Here is a 25,193-nt window from a genome sequence, read left to right as displayed (position 1 = left end):
GCGGTTATTTCACGCAGTTTTGCTTGTCTATTAGCACTGACAACTCTACCCCAACCCCGCTGCTCTCGGTCGTTAAGTGGAGGCTGTCGGACATTGCGTTGTCCGTGATGACAGACAATGCCTGAAATGTGGTATTCCCTGCACACTCGTGACACTGTGAATTCCCTGACGATTTCCTAAACAGAATATCCCATAAGTCTAGCTCCAGCTACCAATCCGCGTTCAAAATCTGTTAATTCCCGTCCTGCTTATGCAGACATACCTTTTCAAATGGCTCTGAGCACTATGGGACTTTACATCTGTTGTCATCAGTCCCCTATAACTTAGAACTACTTAAACCTTACTAACCTAAGGACATCACACACATCCATGCCCGAGGCAGGATTCGAACCTGCAACCGTAGCGGCCACGCGGTTCCAGACTGAAGCGCCTAGGACCGCACGGCCACATCGGCCGGCATACCTTTTCACATGACTCACCTGAGTACAAATGACAGCTCCACCAATGCCCCCCGAGCACGGGGTCCCGGGTTCGATTCCCGGCGGGGTCAGGGATTTTCACCTGCCTCGAGATGACTGGGTGTTTGTGTTGTCCTCATCATTTCATCATCATCCAGGAAAGTGGCGAAATTGGACTGAGCAAAGATTGGGAAATTGTATGGGCGCTGATAACCACGCAGTTGAGCGCCCCACAAACCAAACATCATCATCATCATCACCAATGCCCTGCTCTTTCATACCCTGTGTACGCGATACTACCGCCATCTGCATATTTGCATATCGCTGTCCCGCGACTTTTATCAATCAGTGTAGATTACCACCTATCCTCGCAAATATTTCGCAAAATGGTGCGCTACTCTCGGATTGGTACCAAACTGTTCGATGACAGCGAACCTTTTATGAATGTAAAACAAATTTGTTTTTCTAGAGAAACTTAAGAATGGTGTAATTGTAAAAATGCGACGTTCATAAGGTGTGCATGTCGAAAAAATTACTGCTTTACCCGTTTTTACCATGAATGTCACCCCAGCACGTGTAAATCATCAACCGCAATTTAAAAGATTTATCTAATTTTGTATACGAAGTTCTCGTGTACTACTTACAATTTCTTCCTAGAAATTTATTTCGAATCCCAAATTTTCTTTCAGTTTTTCATTTCAGACCTTTTATAAAAATATTAATAAACCCAATATATTAAACAGTTTCTCTTCAGTGTAAGTAACGTTGTTGCTGTACCCGGATCTCGCTCCAGCTACTGCCGGCTCTGGGTGTTACTATTGAAACTGGCAGTGTTACAGAGGGTGGCCGGATGCCCTTCCTGCCGCCACCCCGAACTCCCTGGGACGGAATAAGTGTAACCCAGCTGTCTGCGTCTAGTGTAAGCAATGGAATAGCGCAGACGTCTGCAAATGTGAGTCGTGTAACTGAGGTGGAACGTGGGGACCAGCCCGGTATACACCTAGCGGGATGTGGAAAACCGCCTAAAAACCACACCCAGGCTGGCTGGCATACCGGCCCTCGTCGTTAATCCGCTGGGCGAATTCGAACTGGGGCCGACTCGCCTACCAGAGTCCAGGATGCAGTGCATTAGCGCTCTCGGCAATCCTGGCGGGTAGTGTAAGTAACGTAAAAATTGAAAATAGAAAATGTTACTGCATAGGGCCTCGACCCCACGGCCCTCTGATTACTATTATGTCCTCTTCGTACTGCGCTAATCGCTCACTAGAACGTACGCTAAAAGAATTAATTCAGCACTCGTTTGCGGATAATGCTTGGCCATCTGGAGCTTTGCCTTGCATCTTCTGGCCAAACCCTCCATACACACAAATCAGAATGAAATCAGTGCCGACGAGCAGGCGCGGTCCCAGTGCTCGCGTCCTGGAAGTAGCGAGCAGTTAAATTCTAGAATAAATGACAAGTGAGTCCTAAGCGGTGTTCAAATAGCCCCAGTCGTATCCAAATCGAAATGTATGTTTACAGGAAGGTAAGCAACACAGTATTACAACGACGTGTAATAGTGCTTCTGTACAGTATGCGAACTGCTTTCCCAGCCCAACTGCTCACTTATTTAATGGGGCCGAATACGCAAAGGGCTTGTGCACGTGAATGGTATCTCTGGTGTCACGCTCCGTCCCGTGTGGAGGCGACTAATCGATTAATCATCGGTGCTCGCTGGTGGGCCATTCTCGTCGCTGCTTTGGGGAGACGCAGTACATATTTCGGAAAGTCGTATGTTAGCGCAGTGCGGCGTGACTTACCTGTCCTGGGACTCGGGTGCGTGCTGCGGGCTATTCTCCGGGGCGGAGTCGGTGCTGGAAGAGGAGGAGGAGCTGGCGCTGGGTCGGTGCCCCAGGCTCTGCAGCCGCCGCCCCACCGCGCTCGTGCTGTACCTGCGATCCCCAAGGCTCCACATTAGCTCCATTACTACTCACATTTCGCTACCTTTTGTATAAAGGCGGTATACTGCCCTCCAGAGACACACAAACAGTTACTCTACTAAATTTATTTACAGTAAAACTTCGTTAACACGAATACGAAGGGACCGAAAAATCAGGAGTTCATGTTAAAAAATTCGTGTTAAGATAAAAACACAGATTTTAATAAGTATACATGTACAGCAGTACACTTATGTGTAATACACTACACTATCAATCACTTTATTGTAGACTTATAACACTATAAAGTGATTGTAAAATTACAAGTACTCACAAATTATGTATGTTACTTTCTTGGAAAAAATTCGGTCTTGGCTCGCTGACGTTCATGGGAACGATAATATTTTGTAATTTCACAACCAATTGTAATGATAGCGTCCGTAAACCCAGCAGTGACGTCGGATGTTGAAGCGAACCGTTCTAAACAGTCCAAGGCTGTAAACATCTCCTGACGGGTAGGTGGAATGGTATCTGTATTCTGTTCCTCTTCACTTTCTTCTGATGGCCCTTCTTGCACCTCGTTCACAGCTTTTGGCACATACGATTTCACAGAAGCACATACGGCAACATCGTCGTCTACACTAATGAATTCTTCGAAACTAATTCCATGGTTCGCAACGTCCTGCAGAACTGTCCATTCATCAGGTGAAGTGGCATCTTCTAACTCGTGCACATCTTCAGTGTTGCTATGTCTCCAAGCTCTGTTAAAGCACTTCCCTATATAATGTGGCGATACTGAATTCCAGGCTGGTGCGATGGCTTTTATTGCGTCAAGCATATTGGGGGTTGCACTATTGTTTTCAGCAGCACGAATTGCTGCTCTTACAAGTCGCTTACGATAAGCTCTCTTTATGAGAGAGATTATGCCTTGATCCAAAGGCTGAAGGCGGCTTGTGGCGTTGGGTGGAAAAAACTGAACCTTTATGTTGGATAGGTTCACATCATGAACGTTATGGGCAGTACATCTGTCCAATGTAAAAAGAACATGTCTATTTTGAGCAACCATTCGACTGTTGAAGAAGCCACTTGCGAAATGATGTGCCATCGATCCAAGCTTTCTTGTGGTGAGAGTAGATGCAAGGTAAAGTATCCATATTTATGTTTTTAAAACAACGTGGTTTCTCGGATTTACCGATAACCCAGGGACGAAACCTCTCACTGCCGTCAGCATTACAGCACAGTACAACAGTCACACGTTGTTTTCTTCGTGCTCCACCGTGACACTTATCACCTTTCATCGCCAGGGTGTGATTTGGAAAAAGATTGTAGAGAAATACAGTTTCATCCATGTTAAACACATCACACGAGGCATACTTTTCCCTCACTCGGTTGAATTCATGCAACCAGCTGTTCTCACTTTCTTCAACTTTATTTGCTTCACCACAAATTTTTACAGTAGAAATTGAATGTCTCTTTTGGAACCGATACAACCAACCAGCAGAACGACGCAAGTCTTCGATGCCCATATCTTTAGCAATATCATTTGCTTTTGACTGAATCACAGGGTCAGTTAAAGGTGTGTTAGACGCACGCATATGATTGAACCATTCTAGCAGTAACGTCTCGATGTCTTCATACTTGGCGGTACGAAGTCGTTTAGATTTGTTTCCAGAACCTGGAATGTTTTCTCGATTCTTAATAATCGTAAATAAAGTAGATTTAAGTATTCCAAACTGCTCTGCAATTGCCTTTTTCTTGGTACCACGGTCCACTTCATTTAGAATCTTATGCTTTAACTGTACATTTAGAGCTGTCTGTTTCCTCTTTGCCATTTTCGCGTGCTGCGGTACCGGTTGTAATTGTAGTTTTTATCCAGTATTTCAACTCGATACGGCTGCGACTATCAGAACACCTGTCAAATCTGGCACTGAGTACGTTCCTAAATGCTGCTGCACACATTATTGAATGTCTTACAATGTACAGCATACGCTGATTGTTGAGGTGATAATCGCGGCTACCGACCTACAATACGTTAAAAACGAGTTAACAATAAGTATAATTAGCTTGTAGCTACATTTCCTACATTCATTTCGCGAAAAAAAAAATACGCTTTAGAATACACTAAGGTCGGAAGTTTGTGTTACAGTGAAATTTAATTACGCTAGGAACTGAAACACAGTTCGTAATTCGCCTAAACCGAAATTCGTGTTAATCGATAAAACATATCATAAGAACTAATGTATTCCTGGGGGGACCAATATTTTTTCCGCGTTAACCGCGAGTTCGTCTTATGCGAGTTCGCTCTAACGAGGTTATACTGTATTTACATTCCGTGACAAAAAAAAAAAAAAAAAAAAATGAAGCATCCAGAAGACACGGTCGGATGTCAATGTACACAACGTCGGCGGGTATGTAAATAATTAAATGTTAAGTTATCTGTGAGAATGGCTGCCAGAGTGCATTAGTATTGTTCTGTGGTCCCGGTAGGGTATATAAGGCGCATGTCGAGTGGTCACGGAGATGGTGTGTAATCGTGTCAGACAGCGTTATCGGAACTTGACAACGTCTCGTTGTCGGTCTCAGTGTGGGTTGGGTTGTTTGGGGGAGGAGACCAGACAGCGAGCTCATCGGTGTCATCGTATTAGGGAAGGACGGGGAAGGAAGTCGGCCGTGCCCTTTCAAAGGAAGCATCCCGGCATATGCCTGGAGAGATTTAGGGAAATCACGGAAAACCTAAATCAGGATGGCCGGACGCGGGATTGAACCGTCGTCCCCCCTAATGAGAGTCTAGTGGGTCTCATTGTGGCCGATTGGTCAAGTTGTGCAGTATCCAGGTTTCTGGGGTATTTGGACATGAAAACGGCTCAGTGTAGGACTGCATGAGAACGTGAGGACTAGCCTACTTACCGTCAAGGTGTGGCCTAGCGGTTCTAGGCGCTTCAGTCTGGAACAGCGCGACCGCTACGGCGGCAAGTTCGAATCCTGCCTCGGGCATGGATGTGTGTGGTGTCCTTAGGTTAGTTAGGTTTAAGTAGTTCTAAGTTCTAGGGGACTGATGGCCTCAGATGTTAGTGCTCAGAGCCATTTGAACCATTTTTGAACCACGAGGGAGGGGCGCCGTTTTGTTCGCTGAGGACAATCTAAAAACGAGTAATGGACTCCCTACGACATTCTGTGTCGAACCGCACTGTAGATCGGAGACTGACTGTAGCCCGACTGGGGAATTATCGCCCCCCTGAAGGCTGCCTTTATCGCTACGACACGGACGGTTGCATCTGGAGTGCTGCCGTGATCAGTAAGCGTGGACTGCTGACGAACGGCACCTGCGAGTACGGCACCGACCTAGAGAGAGATCCCATCCTGTCAATGGCTTCGAGAGAGACAGCGGTCTTACACCTGGCATCGAGATGCGGCATGCATCAGGTGTGGCACAGATGGTAGTGACTGTTGTAACTCTTACGGCACAGTGGTAAGTCGCGGTCATACTGTATGCTCTCGTGTTCGTCTCGTGCAACTGTATCCTTGTCCCATTATTTTGAGAGGACCGTGCTCGTCCACACCTGGCACGTGTCTCCGTGAACTGTGTGCGTGATGTCGAGTTACTTCTGTGGCCAGCAAGATCGCAAAATCTGTCTCCAGTAGAGCACATGTGACACAGACATCAACTCTGTCCCTTTGCCAGTATCCGGGATATCAAGGACCAGTTGCAACATTTTTGGGCCACCTTACTCAGGAGATGGTACAATGACTTTGACACCATTTCCAACCGAATCGGTGAACGTCATAAATTTCTCAACGTCATAGTCAGAAGGTCTTTGTAAATTTGACTCTATTTTGTAATCACTGAAATAACACCGCATAACCTCTCAACCCATGAAGTCATTGCGTTTCTTCCTTCTCTTTTCGGTGTTTCGCTTTTTTGTCAGACAGTGCAATCAGTCACAGCCGTGAAAAATGACTGATCTTCGTGCCAGGTTCCCCATGTTAGAGGCCACTTTCAGTACCAGTACTATGAAAAAGAAAAAAAATTGAAAACGTATACAAAGATTCGAGCCCTCCCATCTTCTGGGCACGTGGCAAGGTTTATGTAGAGGTCATTCGGGAAGGGCTATTGTTCTCGTATTCTCAGGTCAAATCGCTTTCCCTCTTCCCAAGCACCTACAGGAATCGAGCTCCCCTCCCTTTTCCTTTTTTGTTCCAGTGGTGTGTTGTGTGTCAAGGGGCTATTGTTCTAGTATTCTGAGGTCACTGGACCCTGTCCTCCTCCCCACCGCTCTTCTCACTATCCCAGTTGTGTGTGTTTCGTCATTAATTTGTACTCTGTGGTGAAAGGAACACGCTTGTTTTGGGAAGTATTTCCTATAAACAACAATAACAAACGAATATCAGGTTGATTATTAACAATAATATTCACCTCTCCATCTCATTTTACTTTGTTCCTGTATTCCCTCTGTCCACGATTCACTACCATACAGGATCAAGTACAATCTATCCACCCCCACCCTCCATCTTAATACAAATAAAATTGCGCAAGCATTTTCATACACACTTTCTTCACTATTTCGAAAGAATCACTATTTTTACTGCCCGAACTGTGTAAGTTTCGTCATTCATTTGCGTTCTCTAGAGAAAACTGTTTTAGGAGGTATTTCTTATAAATACACTCCTGGAAATTGAAATAAGAACACCGTGAATTCATTGTCCCAGGAAGGGGAAACTTTATTGACACATTCCTGGGGTCAGATACATCACATGATCACACTGACAGAACCACAGGCACATAGACACAGGCAACAGAGCATGCACAATGTCGGCACTAGTACAGTGTATATCCACCTTTCGCAGCAATGCAGGCTGCTATTCTCCCATGGAGACGATCGTAGAGATGCTGGATGTAGTCCTGTGGAACGGCTTGCCATGCCATTTCCACCTGGCACCTCAGTTGGACCAGCGTTCGTGCTGGACGTGCAGACCGCGTGAGACGACGCTTCATCCAGTCCCAAACATGCTCAATGGGGGACAGATCCGGAGATCTTGCTGGCCAGGGTAGTTGACTTACACCTTCTAGAGCACGTTGGGTGGCACGGGATACATGCGGACGTGCATTGTCCTGTTGGAACAGCAAGTTCCCTTGCCGGTCTAGGAATGGTAGAACGATGGGTTCGATGACGGTTTGGATGTACCGTGCACTATTCAGTGTCCCCTCGACGATCACCAGTGGTGTACGGCCAGTGTAGGAGATCGCTCCCCACACCATGATGCCGGGTGTTGGCCCTGTGTGCCTCGGTCGTATGCAGTCATGATTGTGGCGCTCACCTGCACGGCGCCAAACACGCATACGACCATCATTGGCACCAAGGCAGAAGCGACTCTCATCGCTGAAGACGACACGTCTCCATTCGTCCCTCCATTCACGCCTGTCGCGACACCACTGGAGGCGGGCTGCACGATGTTGGGGCGTGAGCGGAAGACGGCCTAACGGTGTGCGAGACCGTGGCCCAGCTTCATGGAGACGGTTGCGAATGGTCCTCGCCGATACCCCAGGAGCAACAGTGTCCCTAATTTGCTGGGAAGTGGCGGTGCGGTCCCCTACGGCACTGCGTAGGATCCTACGGTCTTGGCGTGCATCCGTGCGTCGCTGCGGTCCGGTCCCAGGTCGACGGGCACGTGCACCTTCCGCCGACCACTGGCGACAACATCGATGTACTGTGGAGACCTCACGCCCCACGTGTTGAGCAATTCGGCGGTACGTCCACCCGGCCTCCCGCATGCCCACTATACGCCCTCACTCAAAGTCCGTCAACTGCACATACGGTTCACGTCGACGCTGTCGCGGCATGCTACCAGTGTTAAAGACTGCGATGGAGCTCCGTATGCCACGGCAAACTGGCTGACACTGACGGCGGCGGTGCACAAATGCTGCGCAGCTAGCGCCATTCGACGGCCAACACCGCGGTTCCTGGTGTGTCCGCTGTGCCGTGCGTGTGATCATTGCTTGTACAGCCCTCTCGCAGTGTCCGGAGCAAGTATGGTGGGTCTGACACACCGGTGTCAATGTGTTCTTTTTTCCATTTACAGGAGTGTAATAACAAATTAATATCAGGTTTATTATTAATATGGCCGTGCGGTTTTAGGCGCTTCAATCTGGAACCGCGTGACCGCTACGGTCGTAGGTTCGAATCCTGTCTCGGGCATGGATGTGTGTGATATCCTTAGGTTAGTTAGGTTTAAATAGTTCTAAGTTCTAGGGGACTGATGACCACAGATGTTAAGTCCCATAGTGCTCAGAGCCATTTTTTTTTATTATTAATAGCCGGCCGCGGTGGTCTAGCGGTTCTGGCGCTGCAGTCCGGAACCGCCGGACTGCTACGGTCGCAGGTTCGAATCCTGCCTCGGGCATGGGTGTGTGTGATGTCCTTAGGTTAGTTAGGTTTAAGTCGTTCTTAGTTCTAGGGGACTTATGACCTAAGATGTTGAGTCCCATAGTGCTCAGAGCCATTTGAACCATTTTTATTATTATTAATAATAATATTGACCCTCCCCTCTTCTTCATCGTTCGAATTGTGTACACTGTGTTCAGATGGAACATCGGCAGCAAATCTGATCTGCTTAGAAAATGGAGGCAAATGTAACCATAATTATTGAGGCAGAGCACTTTGGCACGATATAGTGCACTGCAGTTCTCTGGGGGATTAACGTCCGTTGGCGGGTCGATGTCTGCAGGCTGATACAAGAATAATGCACGTTTGGCAATGGTATCTTTCTCGGTCACTAAAATCGGTATGTCTTCCAGAAAATGAAATGTTGTCAACAAACTAGTGTCGCCAGCAAAGCTCTGCCGCACAATCAGTTCCCGTAACGTAAATAAACGAAAAGCACAGTGTGATATGGTACGAAATCTGTGTTTAACAATTTCCGCAATACAGTAAGTACATACTTACTACACTCTCCCTGCTTATTTAGTGTGTGATGACACGGTGGCGAATCACAGACACATTAGCCGTTACTCAACAACGGGCGACCCCACTTAGACGATGGCCAGACCACTGCCACTGCCTCTACAGCACCGCTCGCTCTGTCTATTGCTGCCGTAACACGCCCGCGGCATATCACGCAAGCAATCAGTCGCGCTCTAAACACTCTCCCTGCCATAACAGAGGACTGAAAGGTGGTAGAGGTAATGCACATTATTAAAACGCAGTCCTCTGGTGCCCACACACGACCTGTCGGCAAGGTGTTGTTGTCACAGCCTCCAGCCTCTCCTCTTCCCTGGGAATGAGACCGAACCGCAGGGCCAGTATTGGGACAACGTATGCCGAGGTCAGTGGCCAATAAGATGCCAGCTGTACGCTGCCATCATCTGCCTCGCATAGCGCCACCGGGATCGCCGGGCTACGTGCGAGAGACGTTCGATCGGCTAGCCAACGCCCTGTCGCGACCTACCCCAATGGAGAATACGATGCTGTCGGCTGGCTCGTGAGTCCGTGGCACTCTGTCGACTCAGCAGAGCGCAGCGTGTGATTTCCGAAATGTCGAGGATGAAGTGACGCCGCTGTGTGGGCACAGAGAGCATTTACTCCACGAAAGAAGTTAGCTACAAAACACCTCTGGAAGGTGTACTGCTACGCCAACTAACTTGTGTGTGTCGTTATTACATCAGAACTAGATTAGTGCTGTATATGTATACGCTTCGTACTCGAAAGGGTGTTATTATCGGCCATTCCCTGAGTTTTTTACGATATCTCGTTCCTCACGTGGTATTGCATTTGCGATGACTTCAATGCGCAAGTGCGAAACTGCTTCCCACCTAGTTACTAATAGCGAAATCTGCATCTGTATATAGCCTTCGCGGTGGCCGTGCGGTTCTAGGCGCTGCAGTCCGGAACCGCGGGGCTGCTACGGTCGCAGGTTCGAATCCTGCCTCGGGCATGCATGTGTGTGATGTCCTTAGGTTAGTTAGGTTTAAGTAGTTCTAAGTTCTAGGGGACTGATGACCTAAGATGTTAAGTCCCATAGTGCTCAGAGCCATTTGAACCATTTTTTGCATCTGTATACACTACCTAATCAAAAATGTCGGGACACTTCCACAGCACTATTCTGGCCACGAAAACTGACAACGATCAGGAGAGCGGTTTATTTATTTAGTGTATGGCGTTACATATGAACAATGACGAGCATTTGTGGATTACATTGTTTTACAAAATTTTAAAAATATATTAATTTCATAATTTATAATTTAAATAATAAGTCTATAAATTAATATCTAATTTGTCGATCCATTCAAGGGCTACCTCTGTCACTTCAAAGAAATCTTCCAAGTTTCTATGGTAGGCTCTTCTGTTACAGGTTGTTACAATCTGATGGATCATCTGGTGTTCATTTCTACAGTCACACTAAGAAGATGAAGTCGTTCCCCATCGGTAGAGGTTTCCATCACAGATGCCGTGGCCTGTGCGGATCCGATTAATTGTCTTCCAGGCACGTCGCGTTACTTCCATACCGGCTGGTCTTGTGTCAGGTCTTTGGAGGGGCTGATGTTCCTCATGGGCAATAGTGTTCCACATTTCTGTCCACCTTTTGTTGATACTGAAAGTAACTGTCTGTAGCGATTCTGCCAGTAGGACAGATGGCTGCCTAGATTTTAATCAGTTCATTCGAAGTGCAGGAACGTCAGAGTGCATTGGAAGCTCGGGGATTTTAAGTAATTTTTGGTATTCCTTGACGAGGGCGTTCTGTCTTCGGAGGTATGGTGGCGCAATGTTGCTTAGAGGTGGTAACCAGAACAGAGGAGTAGATTTGGTGCAGCCTGTTATTGTCCTCATTGCTGCATTTAGCTCCTCGTCAATTTTTCTCACATGTGCGCTATTGAGCCACACTGGGGCACAGTATTCGGCAACAGAATAGACCAGCCCTAAGGCAGCGCATCGCAGTGTCGTAGCTCTTGCGCCCCATGAGGTACCACTCGGCTTCTGTATGATGTTACTGTTTGATCTCAACTTTGCTGCGGTGTTTCCTATGTGCTTCCTGTAACAGAGGGCTCCATCAAGAGTCACTCCTAGATATTTTGGAGAGTATTGGTGGTGAAGGACCTGACCATTAAAGGTGACATTTAACTTCGCATTGGCCACTCTGTTGTTAAGTTGAAAGCATCTGACTTCAGTCTTCGTTGGATTTGGTATCAGTCTCCACTTTTTGAAGTATTCATTTATTGTTCTTAGATCTGCGGATAATACCTTCTCACCAGCTTCAAGAATTCTCTGCTGGGTGGCCAAGGCCAGATCGTCTGTATGGATGAACTTCCTTGACTCTGTTTCAGGAAGGTCAGATGTATACAAGTTGAACAGGATTGGCGCCAAAACTGAGCCTTGAGAAAGACCATTATCAAGTTTCTTCTGTCTGCATAGTTGGTTGCCAAGGGATAATTGGTATTATCTCTCAGATGGTATGTTGTTTGAGCCTGATTGTGGTTTGGCACTGTATAACACTGGCGAGTTTGTACAATAGTACTCGTCTCCATATTTTAAGGTGACATTGGAATCCAGCTTCTACGTGTGTAGTTAAGCTGAGCACTTGGTCTGCACAGCTTCTATTTGGTCTGGATCCTGCCTGTTAAATGGGAATAACTTCATGGATCTTTGGATCGATTCAGTTGAGGATGACTCTTTCCAAAAGCTTGTAGGAGCAATTCAGGAGGACGATTGGGCGATAGCTAGCAGTTTTGTTCGCTGGTTTATCCGGCTTCAGTATTGCTATGATTTTTGTTTTTTGAAGGATTTTGGCATATTCCCTGATAGCATAATATTATTGAAGAAACATGCAAGCCATCTACGAGTCCTGTTTCCACAATTGATGAGGAACTCAGGGTATATCCCACCAAATCCTGGAGCTTTGCCTTATTTCATTTCTTGGATTGCTGTAGTGACCTCATCTACAGTGAAGTCTCTGTTGTACTCTGACTTGTTGAGTGCCTTCTGTTTCAGGTTTCTAAGCATTTTCTTAACCATTCTTGTGTGTGGCTTACGTTGGGGTGCTTTGGAGAGAGAGCTTATTCTGTTCACAGACTGGTCTGGTGTTACTTCAGGATCTTTTCGGGTGGGTGGTCGACTTCCTCCCAGTTTCCTCAAGAGGTTGCACGCCTCTCTGCTTGACCTCTTAAAATCCAGACTGTCGGGTTTTCGTTCCCAGCACTCTTTACGAGCTTTATCAAGGTGTTTTATGAGTTCTGCAGCAGTTCCGCTGTCATTGATGGTTAAATAGGACTGATACAGTTCTTCGCAGTCACTACTTCAGCCTGGGATATATTCTCTCCGGAATCCTCTAGGCATGCATTTTTTTGCTGTTAGAACTGCTCCGGCGAATCTTTCATAATTGTCACTTAGTGGGGGGATTCATCTGATCACTTTATCAAGTTCTTTGGAGAATTTAGTCCAGTCTGCTTTTCTGAAGTTCCAGCTTGGTCTAGGCATTGACCCAATTACAGGAATTTGAATTCCTACGTCTCGAATTACTGGTCGGTGTTGGCTTTTTGGGAAACCTCCAAGGGCTGTCCCTATTGTATGTAGAAGTTGTCTCTGGGAGTCCTGTGTTACAAAACAAAGGTCAGCGGTGGAATCCTTGTTCCAGGCTGCAGATTTAAATGTTCCCTTCTTCTCTGAGTCAAAAACTAGGCTAAGGTTGTTATGCTCAGCCAAATTTGCCAGGTCCTCACCATTTTCGTCAGTATCGCTGTATTTCCAATTGCTGTGATGACTGTTGAAGTCGCCAATATATACAACTGGATGCGAGGTAACGGGAAGAACATGAACTGACCAGTTATCTGCTGGAGGCTTGTAGACATGTGTTACTGTAACATTTTCAACTTTAACTGCGACAATCTCAATATTTTGCACTGGGTTTGCAGATTTCAGATGCGCATGTTCAATGTTACTGTGTTTATAGGTAGCACAACCTTATCTCCCAGGACTTCATAGCCAGCTACACGTCCTCTTGGATACAGTCTTCGCTCGTTATCTATATGAGTTTCTTGAATGGCTGCCACATCTACATTGTTTTCGAGTAGCATACGAGAGTGATGTTGTGATTTAGATCGGCTGAGCCCTTCGATATTGGGTTGTAAATTCCGAATGTTATGACTTCGGCGTCTGGTTGGTTGGTTCTGAGAAGAACCGTTGTGAAGTAGTTTCGCGTTCATGTTTAAGCCAGGAGATCTGTAGTAGATAAGTCTGGCTGCCAGCTCTGATACTCGTTTAGCACCACCCAGGGGATACGTGCAGCTTATGGTGTGCTGCGGACGCGAGTATCTTCATCGCCCGGGAGAGCGGTGTGCTAAACACAAGCATCCAGTGACGCCTGTAGGCTGAGGATGACACGACGGTCTGTCAGTACCATTGGGCCTTCCGAGGCCTGTTCGGACGGAGTTTATTTCCACAGCACTATGCTGGCTACGAACACCATAAAGTGGCTAGCTGCACTCTCGCTGGCGGATCTCTGAAAACAACAATCGTCTAACACCACACTGGGCTCCAGATGAGGCCTACCTCTGCATGTAAGGCGAAAGTCCGTGCGTTAGGAATGATACATTGATATTAACGAGCCATCATTCTGACCTACTGTCCCTTGAGAGATTCTTCTGTAAAAAGGAACCTGACTGATCTACGCAATAAGTCAAACAAAAAAGTAAGAAATGATAACGGTAATTTCTTTTACAAATAAGCTGTCGTTGCACATTATATGTCGTAAGTAGTTAGATTCTTTGTCAAGCTACGCGACAATCGGCATCATTTCTCGAAACGTGACATGCAGGCAATAAACAGTTCCAGTTTAGACCCGTACGGGCAGGTATTCGTAGGTATTCTACGGCAGTTTAATGGAAATAGTGTAGCGAGGACTGTGAACACAGCCGGCCGCTGTGGCCGAGCGGTTCTAGGGACTTCAGTCCGGAACCGCGTTGCTGATACGGTCGCGGGTTCGAATCTTGCCTAGGGCATGGATGTGTGTGATGTCCTTAGGTTAGTTAGGTTTAAGTAGTTTAAGTCTATGGGGCTGATGACCTCAGATGTTAAGTCCCATTGTACTTAGAGCCATTGGAACTGCGAACACACAGCTGTTTGGTTTTATTGTAAGAACAGTACGAACTCTGAAATAGTGAAAAGCGGCACATATTACCGTTAGGTTCCATCGACATGTCAGTATTACGGAAATGTTTCATGAACTGAAATGAGAATCTTTGGAGGGGAGACGACATACGACGTTCTTTTCGTGAAGCATTGTTGACGAAATTAAGAAAACAGGCATTCACTACTGGCGGCAGAATGATACTACTGCCGCCAAAGTTTCTTGAAGACAATATAAGAGAAATTAGGGCTAGTATGGACACATATAGGCAGTCGTTTATCCCTCACTCTGTTTGCGAGCGGAACAAGAAAGGGAACGACTACAAGCTGTACAAGGTACCTTCCACCAACGACTACACGACGGCTTGCGGAGTATGCACGTAAATGCAGTTGTGCTCTATAATTCAGGAGTCGTAGCTGGAACTGAGGCTACGATCAAAAGAAAGTTATAGGTGACCACTTGCCCAGCCCAAGCAGTCTAGCACTCCGCCTGCCACGACCTACCACAAAGTAAGGTACTTACGTTACCGCTCTCGACTAGACAATCTCAGCGGCTCCCATCTGCCATACAGCTACGTGCTTAGGAGAGTGCAGTTAGCACCGCACGAGATTTCTACGATGTGTTGGTGCTCTGTAAGTATTATGGCAATAGGCGTTGATGGTGAACTGCCGTGCAGTCCTAGTATGTCGGTGTTGACTACACGGATTAACAGTTCTAAGGAGATGACGAACAGCATCATCCCTGATGCTGTTACTGCCGAACTATACGCTTAACATCAAGTCGATGAACCACGTCTTCGTGTTCAAAACTCTAATCACGTTTTGCGGGGCACTAGAGACGAGTGCTGCGGAGAGTTTGGTATTTTCAGTCTCGATATTGTAGTATCGTGCCCTAACGGTATTGCCGGAGCAGCCACCTCCAAGATTCACGCGGGTGGGGCGAGCGGCGCTTTGAACATCGCCACCAATGAAGAGCCTCCGGCCGCCGACCAATGAAGACCGCCGGGACGGCGGGAACCCGTGCACCAGTCTTCTAGTTCGAGATCGCTTCCAGTTCGAGATTACTACTAGCTGCTACTTGGTGTTGAACATTATACAGAGTTTCTGATATCTCTACCGGCAAATGCTCAGTGTAATTAGCCGCACGTCCGTGTCGGACCTGTGCGTATAGCTAGGCGCGTCTGCCATGAATTGTGGCGCCGGCTGGTGTGGCCGAGCGGTTGTAGGCGCTTCAGTCTGGAACCGCGCGACCGCTACGGTCGCAGGTTCGAATCCTGCCTCGGGCATGGATGTGTGTGATTTCCTTAGGTTAGTTAGGTTTAAGTAGTTCTAAGTTCTAGGGTACTGATGTCCTCAGATGTTAAGTCCCATAGTGCTCAGAGCCATGTGAACCCATAAATTGTGAACAGTGTAGAATTCCTTCATACACAAGTTGAGTACAATATATTTATTTAAGGTGCCTTTGTGTCAGCTAATGTTTTGCTTGTCTGTCCAGATTCCTACGGCGACAGACCCTTTGGCCGCCTTCCACCATTTATCATTAGCAGCGAGAATTCTCGGCAACTGAAACATCCGGTCGTGAAAGCCTTCATTATATGATTTGTATCTTCGCAACATAACGGTTACCAATCCGCATCGTAACATCTGGCGAGGAACTTGGTCGAATCTACGACGGCAGATCGCTTTATTTCCTTTGTCGCCTGCTTTTTATCGCTTTCTGGACATTTTTGTTTGCGCTTTTACCATTTTTGCTTGTGGATATTTATGTTTAAGATCCGTGCTTGCCATTTTTGTTCAGTTTACTTGTTTGTCCAGCGACACATTGATGTTTAACTTTAGTATTTTTTGTTTTTCCACGGCTACCCTACCGCCCCAAGCCCCACGTATGACTGCCTCGCACTTAGCGGCGCCGCAATTGCGAGCGCCTTTGGAACCGACGATCGATCTCATACAGCTTCTTCAGTTACTGACGCAAAAAATGACGCAACTTACTGAGAAGAGGCGTCCATTAAAATGCAGATGGCAGATAATGAGACTAACAATCAGATGTCACCAACTACGGCAGCACCACAACTTACGAGGGTCGTTCAATAAGTACCGGGTGATCAAAAAGTCAATATAAATTTGAAAACTTAATAAACCACGGAATAATGTAGATAGAGAGGTAAAAATTGACACACATGCTTGGAATGACATGGGGTTTTATTAGAACAAAAAAAAAAGACACCCCATATTGCTATTCGCGTGAAAGATCTCTTGCGCGCGTCGTTTGGTGATGATCGTGTGCTCAGCCGCCACTTTCGTCGTGCTTGGCCTACCAGGTCCCCAGACCTCAGTCCGTGCGATTATTGGCTTTGGGGTTACCTGAAGTCGCAAGTGTATCGTGATCGACCGACATCTCTAGGGATGCTGAAAGACAACATCCGACGCCAATGCCTCACCGTAACTCCGGACATGCTTTACAGTACTGTTCACAACATTATTCCTCGACTACAGCTATTGTTGAGGAATGATGGTGGACATATTGAGCATTTCCTGTAAAGAACATCATCTTTGCTTCGTCTTACTTTGTTATGCTAATTATTGTTATTCTGATCAGATGAAGCGCCATCTGCCGGACATTTTTTGCGCGTGTTTTTTAGGTTCTAATAAAACCCCATGTCAATCCAAGCATGTGTGTTAATTTATACCTCTCTATCGACGTTATTCCGCGATTTATTCAGTTTTCAAATTTATACTGACTTTTTGATCACCCGGTACATTATTTTAAAAAACCATTAATACACGTAGACAAGCGTCCTTGTTGGTGCTTTATATGTCATGTTCCTTCCGTAATGTAACTGAATTAAAGCCAGTGGTAAGGAAGTTGGTGCATTACATTCACTTTCTTCCGAATGCTGCTCATGTTGCGGCAGCGTTGCTCCGCCTCCACTGCAAGAATGTACGTTTTGTGTTGTCGCAGGAATGTGACGTTGGTTTTCGGGGACTCAAAGACGTTTCGCACAGTGATCATTTCGATCCTTCCAAACCTGTGGTGTTGGCCGAGGATGCCTCTTCGAACGGAGCTGGTGTTGTATTCTCGCACAAGATTCATTCTGCTGACGGACTGACACCCTTCGCCTCTAAATTGCTTAACAGAGCTGGAACTATTCGCAAACAGAAGGGGAGGCTCTTGCCATCATCTATACAAAGACTAAATTTCATCAGTAATTGTACAGAAGAAAGTTCTACTTGGTCACTGACCGCAAGCCTTTGCAGTCGCTTTTAAATCGGCCGAGCCTATTCCGAATCGCGCTGCGCAGAAATTGCGCGGTTGGCCTCTCATTTTATCGCACTGCCAATAATAGGTAATGCTCAGGTCCACATCCAAGCAAGCCAATGCAGACACGATTTCGCGTATTCCCTTGGGACCGTATGCGGGCTTCGACGCATCAGAAGCATGTCGGAGCCACGTGGATGCACAGGACTCACATGTGCTTGACCAGTTTCCATTAAATCACCGTAAGATCACACAGGCCACGACAGCAGATCCGGACTTGCAGATTCTGTTGCTCTATGTCCCGACTGTGAAAGAAATTATTAGCCCATGCTTCACCGATACTTGGCACGTCGGCATGACTTTTCTGTGCTACGGGGTATCCTGTTGCTACGCACCGAATCTGAGCAACCGCGTGTGGCGATTCCGAAGGTTGTCAAGAGAGATGTTCTTCGCTCGCTTCATAAAGGTCACTGGGGTGTGGTCCGCACCAACCAATTAGCACACGGTTTCTCATCGACTCGCAAATACAGCAGATGAGTTCTCAGTGCCACACTTGAGCGAAACGCCAGGCAGCTCCTCAGCGGTTCTTTGATTGGTCGAAGCCTGAAGCCCCTTGGCAGCGCTTGCATTTGGGTTTTACTGGGCCCTACTGGAACACTAGTCGGCTGATTGTCAAATGGTTCAAATGGCTCTAAGTTCTATGGGACTTAACATCTGAGGTCACCAGTCCCCTAGACTTAGAACTACTTAAACCTAACTAACCTAACGACATCAGACACATCAATGCCCGAGGCAGGATTCGAACCTGCGACCTTAGCAGGAGCGCGGTTCCTGACTGAAGCGTCTAGAACCGCTCGGCCACAGCGGCCGGCGGCTGATTGTAGGCGACGCACACAGCAGTTTTCGTTTTGTGGTTCCCATGCACTATACGACGGCACATTGCACCCTTCAAGTCTTGCAGTCCGTATTTTGCCTCGAGGGTCTGCCAGAGTTATTTGTGATTGACAACAGACCTCAGAATGTGGCTCTGCAGAATTTGGGGACTTCTGTGCAATCGATGAGATTCGTCACATCACCAGCCTGCCTTTTCATCATCTACAGTGCAAAGGAGAAGCGGAATGCTTCGCTCGCACTTTTAGGCGGCAGACGGATAAACTATGCACCCACGACAGGCGGGAGCGAGCTTTGCTGCTCTTCTCGTCCTGCCGCTCCCGCCTCGCATCCGCGCATCACTACCAGAGTTACTTCACGGACAGCGCTACCACAACTTCTCCAGTTGCTGCACCCACCGCGGCGGTCGACGCATACTCCACCCACTCCGGCAATGTATCATATTAATGATCCAGGATCATACAGGAGTCGAAAGCGCTGGTAACGCGGCATCGTCGTAAAGCTGCTTGGCAACTGCATGTTTTTGATACAGGGTCCTGGCGGAGCCGTCCGCTGTGACCGAGCGGTTCTAGGCGCTTCAGTCGGGAACCGCGCGACTGCTACGGTCGCAGGTTCGAATCCTGCCTCGCGCATGGATGTATGTGATGTCCTTCGGTTAGTTATGTTTAAATAGTTCTAAGTTCTAGGGGACTGATGACCTCAGATGTTAAGTCCCATAGTGCTCAGAACCATTTTATCCAGGCGGATTGTAACGACGCCACCTGAATCAACTTCGCACCTGTAAATTGCGTGATCCTGCCACTGATTCTTTGTTCCCAGATTCGTTGCCTCCCAGATGATGCAGCCTGCATCCTCTCCATCTACCTGGGGTCGTGTGCATCGCCAGAAACTGGCACTGAACCGATAGACCTGGACCCTACACCTCGTACGGCGCCAAGCGGCAGCAAACGTGCACAGGCGTTGGTCCCCTCCACTCTGTGGCTGGTCATCGAGACGCGTTGCGGTTCGGCCACTAGAAGACCTCGCACCGTCGCAGTCTGTAACGGTATACCGTCTGCCTCGCTTCTCGGCTGGCGTTCTAGGACGGTCTCGAGGTGACTGCCAGGCTGCGGACAGGATCTCGGAACCAGGCGCAGCCCTCGGCTCCTGTCTTCTCACCCCGCAATGTCGTTGCAGCAGCTGTCACTACCCGGCGATGGTCAAGAGATTCGCCGGCCGTTGTGGTCGAGCGGTTCTAGGCACTTCAGTCTGGAACCGCGCGACCACTACGGTCGCAGGTTCGAATCCTGCCTCGGGCATGGATGTGTGTGATGTCCTTAGGTTAGTTAGGTTTATGTAGTTCTAAGTTCTAGGGGACTGATGACCTCCGATGTTAAGTCCCATAGTGCTCAGAGCCATTTGAATTTGAATCAAGAGATTCAGTGGGAGGGCAGGGGGAGTGTCAAAGACGGACGGTGTTACAAGTGGTGGACACCTGGGTACTACTCTTCAACTTCATGATCGCTTTTGGTTCAGCATTACTTCTAATTGCTGCCGATCATTACACAGAGTTGTTGATAGTTAGCTCGACTGGAAACATTCAGTGTATTTAGATCCTGCTTACAGCTAGCCACGTCTGCGACAAGTTGTCAATAGTGTAGCATTTTTTCACCACAAGTTGAGTACAATTTATTTATTTAAAGTGCACTTGTGTAAACTAGTCTTTTGTTTGCCTGTCCAGATTCCTACGACGAGAGGTCGTTTGGCTACTTTCCACCTATTTATCATTAGCAACGAGGAAATAACATTTGGCTCCTCGGAACATGATGGTTACCGACTCACATCATAACCTATATAGAATTTCAACGTGTGTTTTAACACTACAACAACATTCTGGATTGTGGAAAAAAGTTTTCCCCAGCTAAAATACATAATACCCATGTCGTCTGTGTTAGCAATCTCCCCCTAATTAACAGACATATATATAAAACTATAGGCATCATCATCATCATCATTTAAGACTGATTATGCCTTTCAGCGTTCAGTCTTGAGCATAGCCCCCTTATAAAATTCCTCCATGATCCCCTATTCAGTGCTAACATTGGTGCCTCTTTTGATGTTAAACCTGTTACTTCAAAATCATTCTTAACCGAATCCAGGTACCTTCTCCTTGGTCTGCCCCGACTCCTCCTACCCACTACTGCTGAACCCATGAGTTTCTTGGGTAACCTTGCTTCTCCCATGCGTGTAACATGACCCCACCATCTAAGCCTGTTCGCCCTGACTGCTACATCTATAGAGTTCATTCCCAGTTTTTCTTTGATTTCCTCATTGTGGACACTCTCCTGCCATTGTTCCCATCTACTAGTACCTGCTATCATCCTAGCTACTTTCATATCCGTAACCTCAACCTTGTTGATAAGGTAACCTGAATCCACCCAGATTTCGCTCCCATACAACAAAGTTGGTCGAAAGATTGAACGGTGAACAGATGGCTTAGTCTTGGTACTGACTTCCTTCTTGCAGAAGAGAGTAGATCGTAGCTGAGCGCTCACTGCATTAGCTTTGCTACACCTCGCTTCCAGTTCTTTCACTATGTTGCCATCCTGTGAGAATAAGCATCCTAAGTACTTGAAACCGTCCACCTGTTCTAACTTTGTTCCTCCTATTTGGGACTCAATCCGTTTATATTTCTTTCCCACTGACATTACTTTCGTTTTGGAGATGCTAATCTTCATACCATAGTCCTTACATTTCTGATCTAGCTCTGAAATATTACTTTGCAAACTTTCAATCGAATCTGCCATCACAACTAAGTCATCCGCATATGCGAGACTGCTTATTTTGTGTTCACATATCTTAATCTCACCCAGCCAGTCTATTGTTTTCAACATATGATCCATAAATAATATGAACAACAGTGGAGACAGGTTGCAGCCTTGTCTTACCCCTGAAATTACTTTGAACCATGAACTCAATTTACCGTCAACTCTAACTGCTGCCTGACTATCCATGTAATGACCTTTAATTGCTTGCAAAAGATTGCCTCCTATTCCATAATCTCGTAGTTCCTCCTAGGAACCCGGTCATATGCCTTTTCTAGATCTATAAAGCATAGATACAATTCCCTGTTCCACTCATAACACTTCTCCATTATTTGCCGCAAGCTAAAGATCTGGCCCTGACAACCTCTAAGAGGCCTAAACCCACACTGATTTTCATCCAATTGGTCCTCAACTAAGACTCGCACTTTCCTTTCAACAATACCTGAGAAGATTTTACCCACAACGCTGATTAAACAGATACCTCTGTAGTTGTTACAATCTTTTCTGTTTCCATGTTTAAAGACTGGTGTGATTACTGCTTTTGTCCAGTCTGATGGAACCTGTCCCGACTCCCAGGCCATTTCATTTATCCTGTGTAGTCTTTAAGACCTGACATTCCACTGTATTTGATGAGTTCCGACTTAATTTCATCCACCCCAGCTGCTTTATTGCACTGCAATCTATTGACCATTTTCTTCACTTCCTCAAATGTGATCCTATTTCCATCATCATTCCTATCCCATTGTACCTCGAAATCTGAAACATTACTGATCGTATTTTCACCTACATTGAGCAACTCTTCAAAATATTCCCTCCATCTGCCCAAGGCATCCACAGGATTCACCAGCAGTTTTCCTGACCTGTCCAAAATACTTGTCATTTCCTTCTTACCTCCCTTTCGAAGACTGCTAATTACACTCCAGAATGGTTTTCCAGCAGCTTGACCCATAGTCTCCAAACTGTTTCCAAAGTCTTCCCACAATTTCTTCTTGGATGCTGCAATTATCTGTTTGGCTTTGTTTCTTTCTTCAACATAACTTTCTCTGTCTACCTGAGTTCTAGGATGAAGCCATTTTTGATACGCCTTCTTTTTCCTTTTACAGGCTGCCTTGACTGTATCATTCCACCAAGCTGTTTGCTTCATCCTAGTTTTACACACTACTGTTCAAAGACATTCTTTAGCCACTTCTAGTACTGTGTCCCTGTACCTTGTCCATTCCTTTTCCAATGACTGTAATTGACTACATTCAACTAACTGGTACCTTTCTGAGATCGCTGTTATGTACTTGTCCCTGATTTCCTTATCCTGAAGTTTCTCCACTCTTATCCTCCTACATATGGACCTGACCTCCTGCACTTTGCCGGCCGGAGTGGCCGTGCGGTTCTAGGCTACAGTCTGGAACCGAGCGACCGCTACGGTCGCAGGTTCGAATCCTGTCTCGGGCATGGATGTGTGTGATGTCCTTAGGTTAGTTAGGTTTAATTAGTTCTAAGTTATAGGCGACTGATGACCTCAGAAGTTAAGTCGCATAGTGCTCAGAGCCATTTGAATCTTGCACTTTCGGCCTCACAATCCCAATTTCACTGCAGATTGAATAATGATCAGTGTCATCAAAGAATCCCCTGAATACACGTGTGTCCCTCACAGGCTTCCTGAATTCCTGATCTGTTATTATATAGTCAATGACAGATCTGGTTCCCCTGCCTTCCCAAGTATACCTGTGAATGTTCTTATGTTTAAAAAAGGAGTTTGTGATTACTAAGCCCATACTGGCACAGAAATCCAAGAGTTGTTTCCCGTTCCTGTTGGCCTCCATATCCTCTCCAAATTTACGCATAACCTTTTCATACCCTTCTGTTCGATTTCCAATCCCAGCATTAAAATCACCCATGAGCAGAACACTGTCCTTGTCCTTTACTCTAACAACTACATCACTGAGTGCCTCATAAAAACTATCCATCTTATCTTGATATGTCCCTTCACAATGCGAATATACTGACACAATCCTAATTTTCTTGCTAGACACTGTCACATCTATCCACATCAGTCGTTCGTTTACATACCTTATTGCAACTACGCTGGGTTCCATTTCTTTCCTGATGTAAAGCCCTACACTTCATTGTGCTATTCCTGCTTTGACTCCTGACAGGTAGACCTTGTATTCTCCCACTTCCTCTTCTTTCTCACCCCTTACCCGAATGTCACTAACAGCTAAAACGTCCAGCCCCATCTTACTTGCAGCCTCTGCCAGCTCTACCTTCTTCCCAGAGTAGCCCCCATTGATATTAATAGCTCCCCATCTCATTACCATTTGTTTGCCAAGTCGTATCTTAGGAGTCCCTGGTTTGACAGTTAGAGGTGGGACTCCGTCACCTCCAAAGGTCCGAGGCATTTTGCTCTGATTGTTGCCAGCATCATATTTAAAGTACCAGGGAAGCAGGTTGCTAGCCTTACTTGCCCCGAGTCCCATTGAGTTTTACCCCTAACGGTTGAGGGACTAACCGGTGGATTTGGTAGTCTTTGCCGTATGAGCACAAAGGTGACCACAACTCAGAATATGTCCGAGATGTCCAGCCTTATTCCAAAGTAACTGTATCCCGACTGTCGGGACCACTTACTTGGCCACTCATACGTTGCCCGTGGTTCATGAACTAGGACATGACTCCAGGAACCCACACCATGAACCACCGCATAGGCAGATAAACAGTTATCCTAACACACGTTGCCGATTGTAGCACTGCATTTAATAACACACGAATCGTTCTAAGCTTTACAATTCCAATCGCATGGTACTATTCCCAACTAATATGAGTGTGCTTACTTCCTTCTAACCTGCTGAAATTTATGCATAACACACCGCGGTAAAAGCGCTTTAAATTTCTGCGACTCACTGCAGAAAGGCTGCATTGTCGCCAATGCACATTGCCTGAAGACAGGATAGAAAATAAGTCTAGCATGGAAGTATATAGATAGTTGTATTTCCCTCGCTCCATTTTAGAAGGAAACAAGAAGTATTACAATATGTTAGTGGTACTACACTTTAGCAATGCGGTATGTCACTGAATTACTGTCAAATAAAGACGTCATGATATTGTGTGCAAGCACACCCACCTTCCAATGTTATTTGCTATAACTTTACCAATTTTCTCCAAATACCCACGTTTCCATTCTAAGATAATGGAAATGTCTGCTGGACTGTTTCTCTCTAGTTTCTGCTGTTAACTCTTTCTTGACGACTGTGCAGAACATTTTATAAAATTATAGAGATTACTGCCTCGTCCAGGATTCCCATGTTTTGGCATGACATTTATTGTCTTCCGTTGCTTCTGATATTAGTTCTGACAAAGCAGTAATATTTTAGTGAGACAGATATACATACAAACATGAAACAGCTGTGCTATTTTTGTACCACAGATTGTCGTGCTCCATACAGCCTTCAGAAATGATGTTTACCCCCTTCCAGCTAACAAATGCATTCCTATCTACAGGCAGGAATTCACTTATATATATATCTTCACATCTTTTTTCATTTTCTTGTATGGTGGTAAATATTTCACTTCTCCTCTGGCTGGTGGCTGTAAACCTTGCATGTGACAGATATATTAAGACTTATGAAGATGGTATCTGTTCTTTCGGACATGTCCGAAAGAACAGATGCCATTGGTGACCGTGCATCTCTTTAGAATGAAATTACAATTAAATCAATACCATTAGGTGCTGATGGGCGTTGATATACATCAACGGGGACAGT

General features: G+C 46.3%; 1 protein-coding gene across 1 annotated transcript in view; it reads right to left on the bottom strand.

The window, feature by feature from the left end:
- The window catches only part of LOC126184555 (sodium-dependent transporter bedraggled), a 745,492-nt gene that overhangs the window by 174,178 nt on the left and 546,121 nt on the right, over positions 1-25,193 (bottom strand). Inside the window, exon 8 of the mRNA XM_049926982.1 lies at positions 2,258-2,389. Within this exon, the coding sequence (XP_049782939.1) occupies positions 2,258-2,389 (132 nt within the window). The remainder of the gene's footprint in view (positions 1-2,257; positions 2,390-25,193) is intronic.

Source organism: Schistocerca cancellata, chromosome 4, assembly GCF_023864275.1.
Source record: "Schistocerca cancellata isolate TAMUIC-IGC-003103 chromosome 4, iqSchCanc2.1, whole genome shotgun sequence".
NCBI lineage: Eukaryota > Metazoa > Arthropoda > Insecta > Orthoptera > Acrididae > Schistocerca > Schistocerca cancellata.
This window is presented reverse-complemented; position numbering and strand designations above follow the sequence as displayed.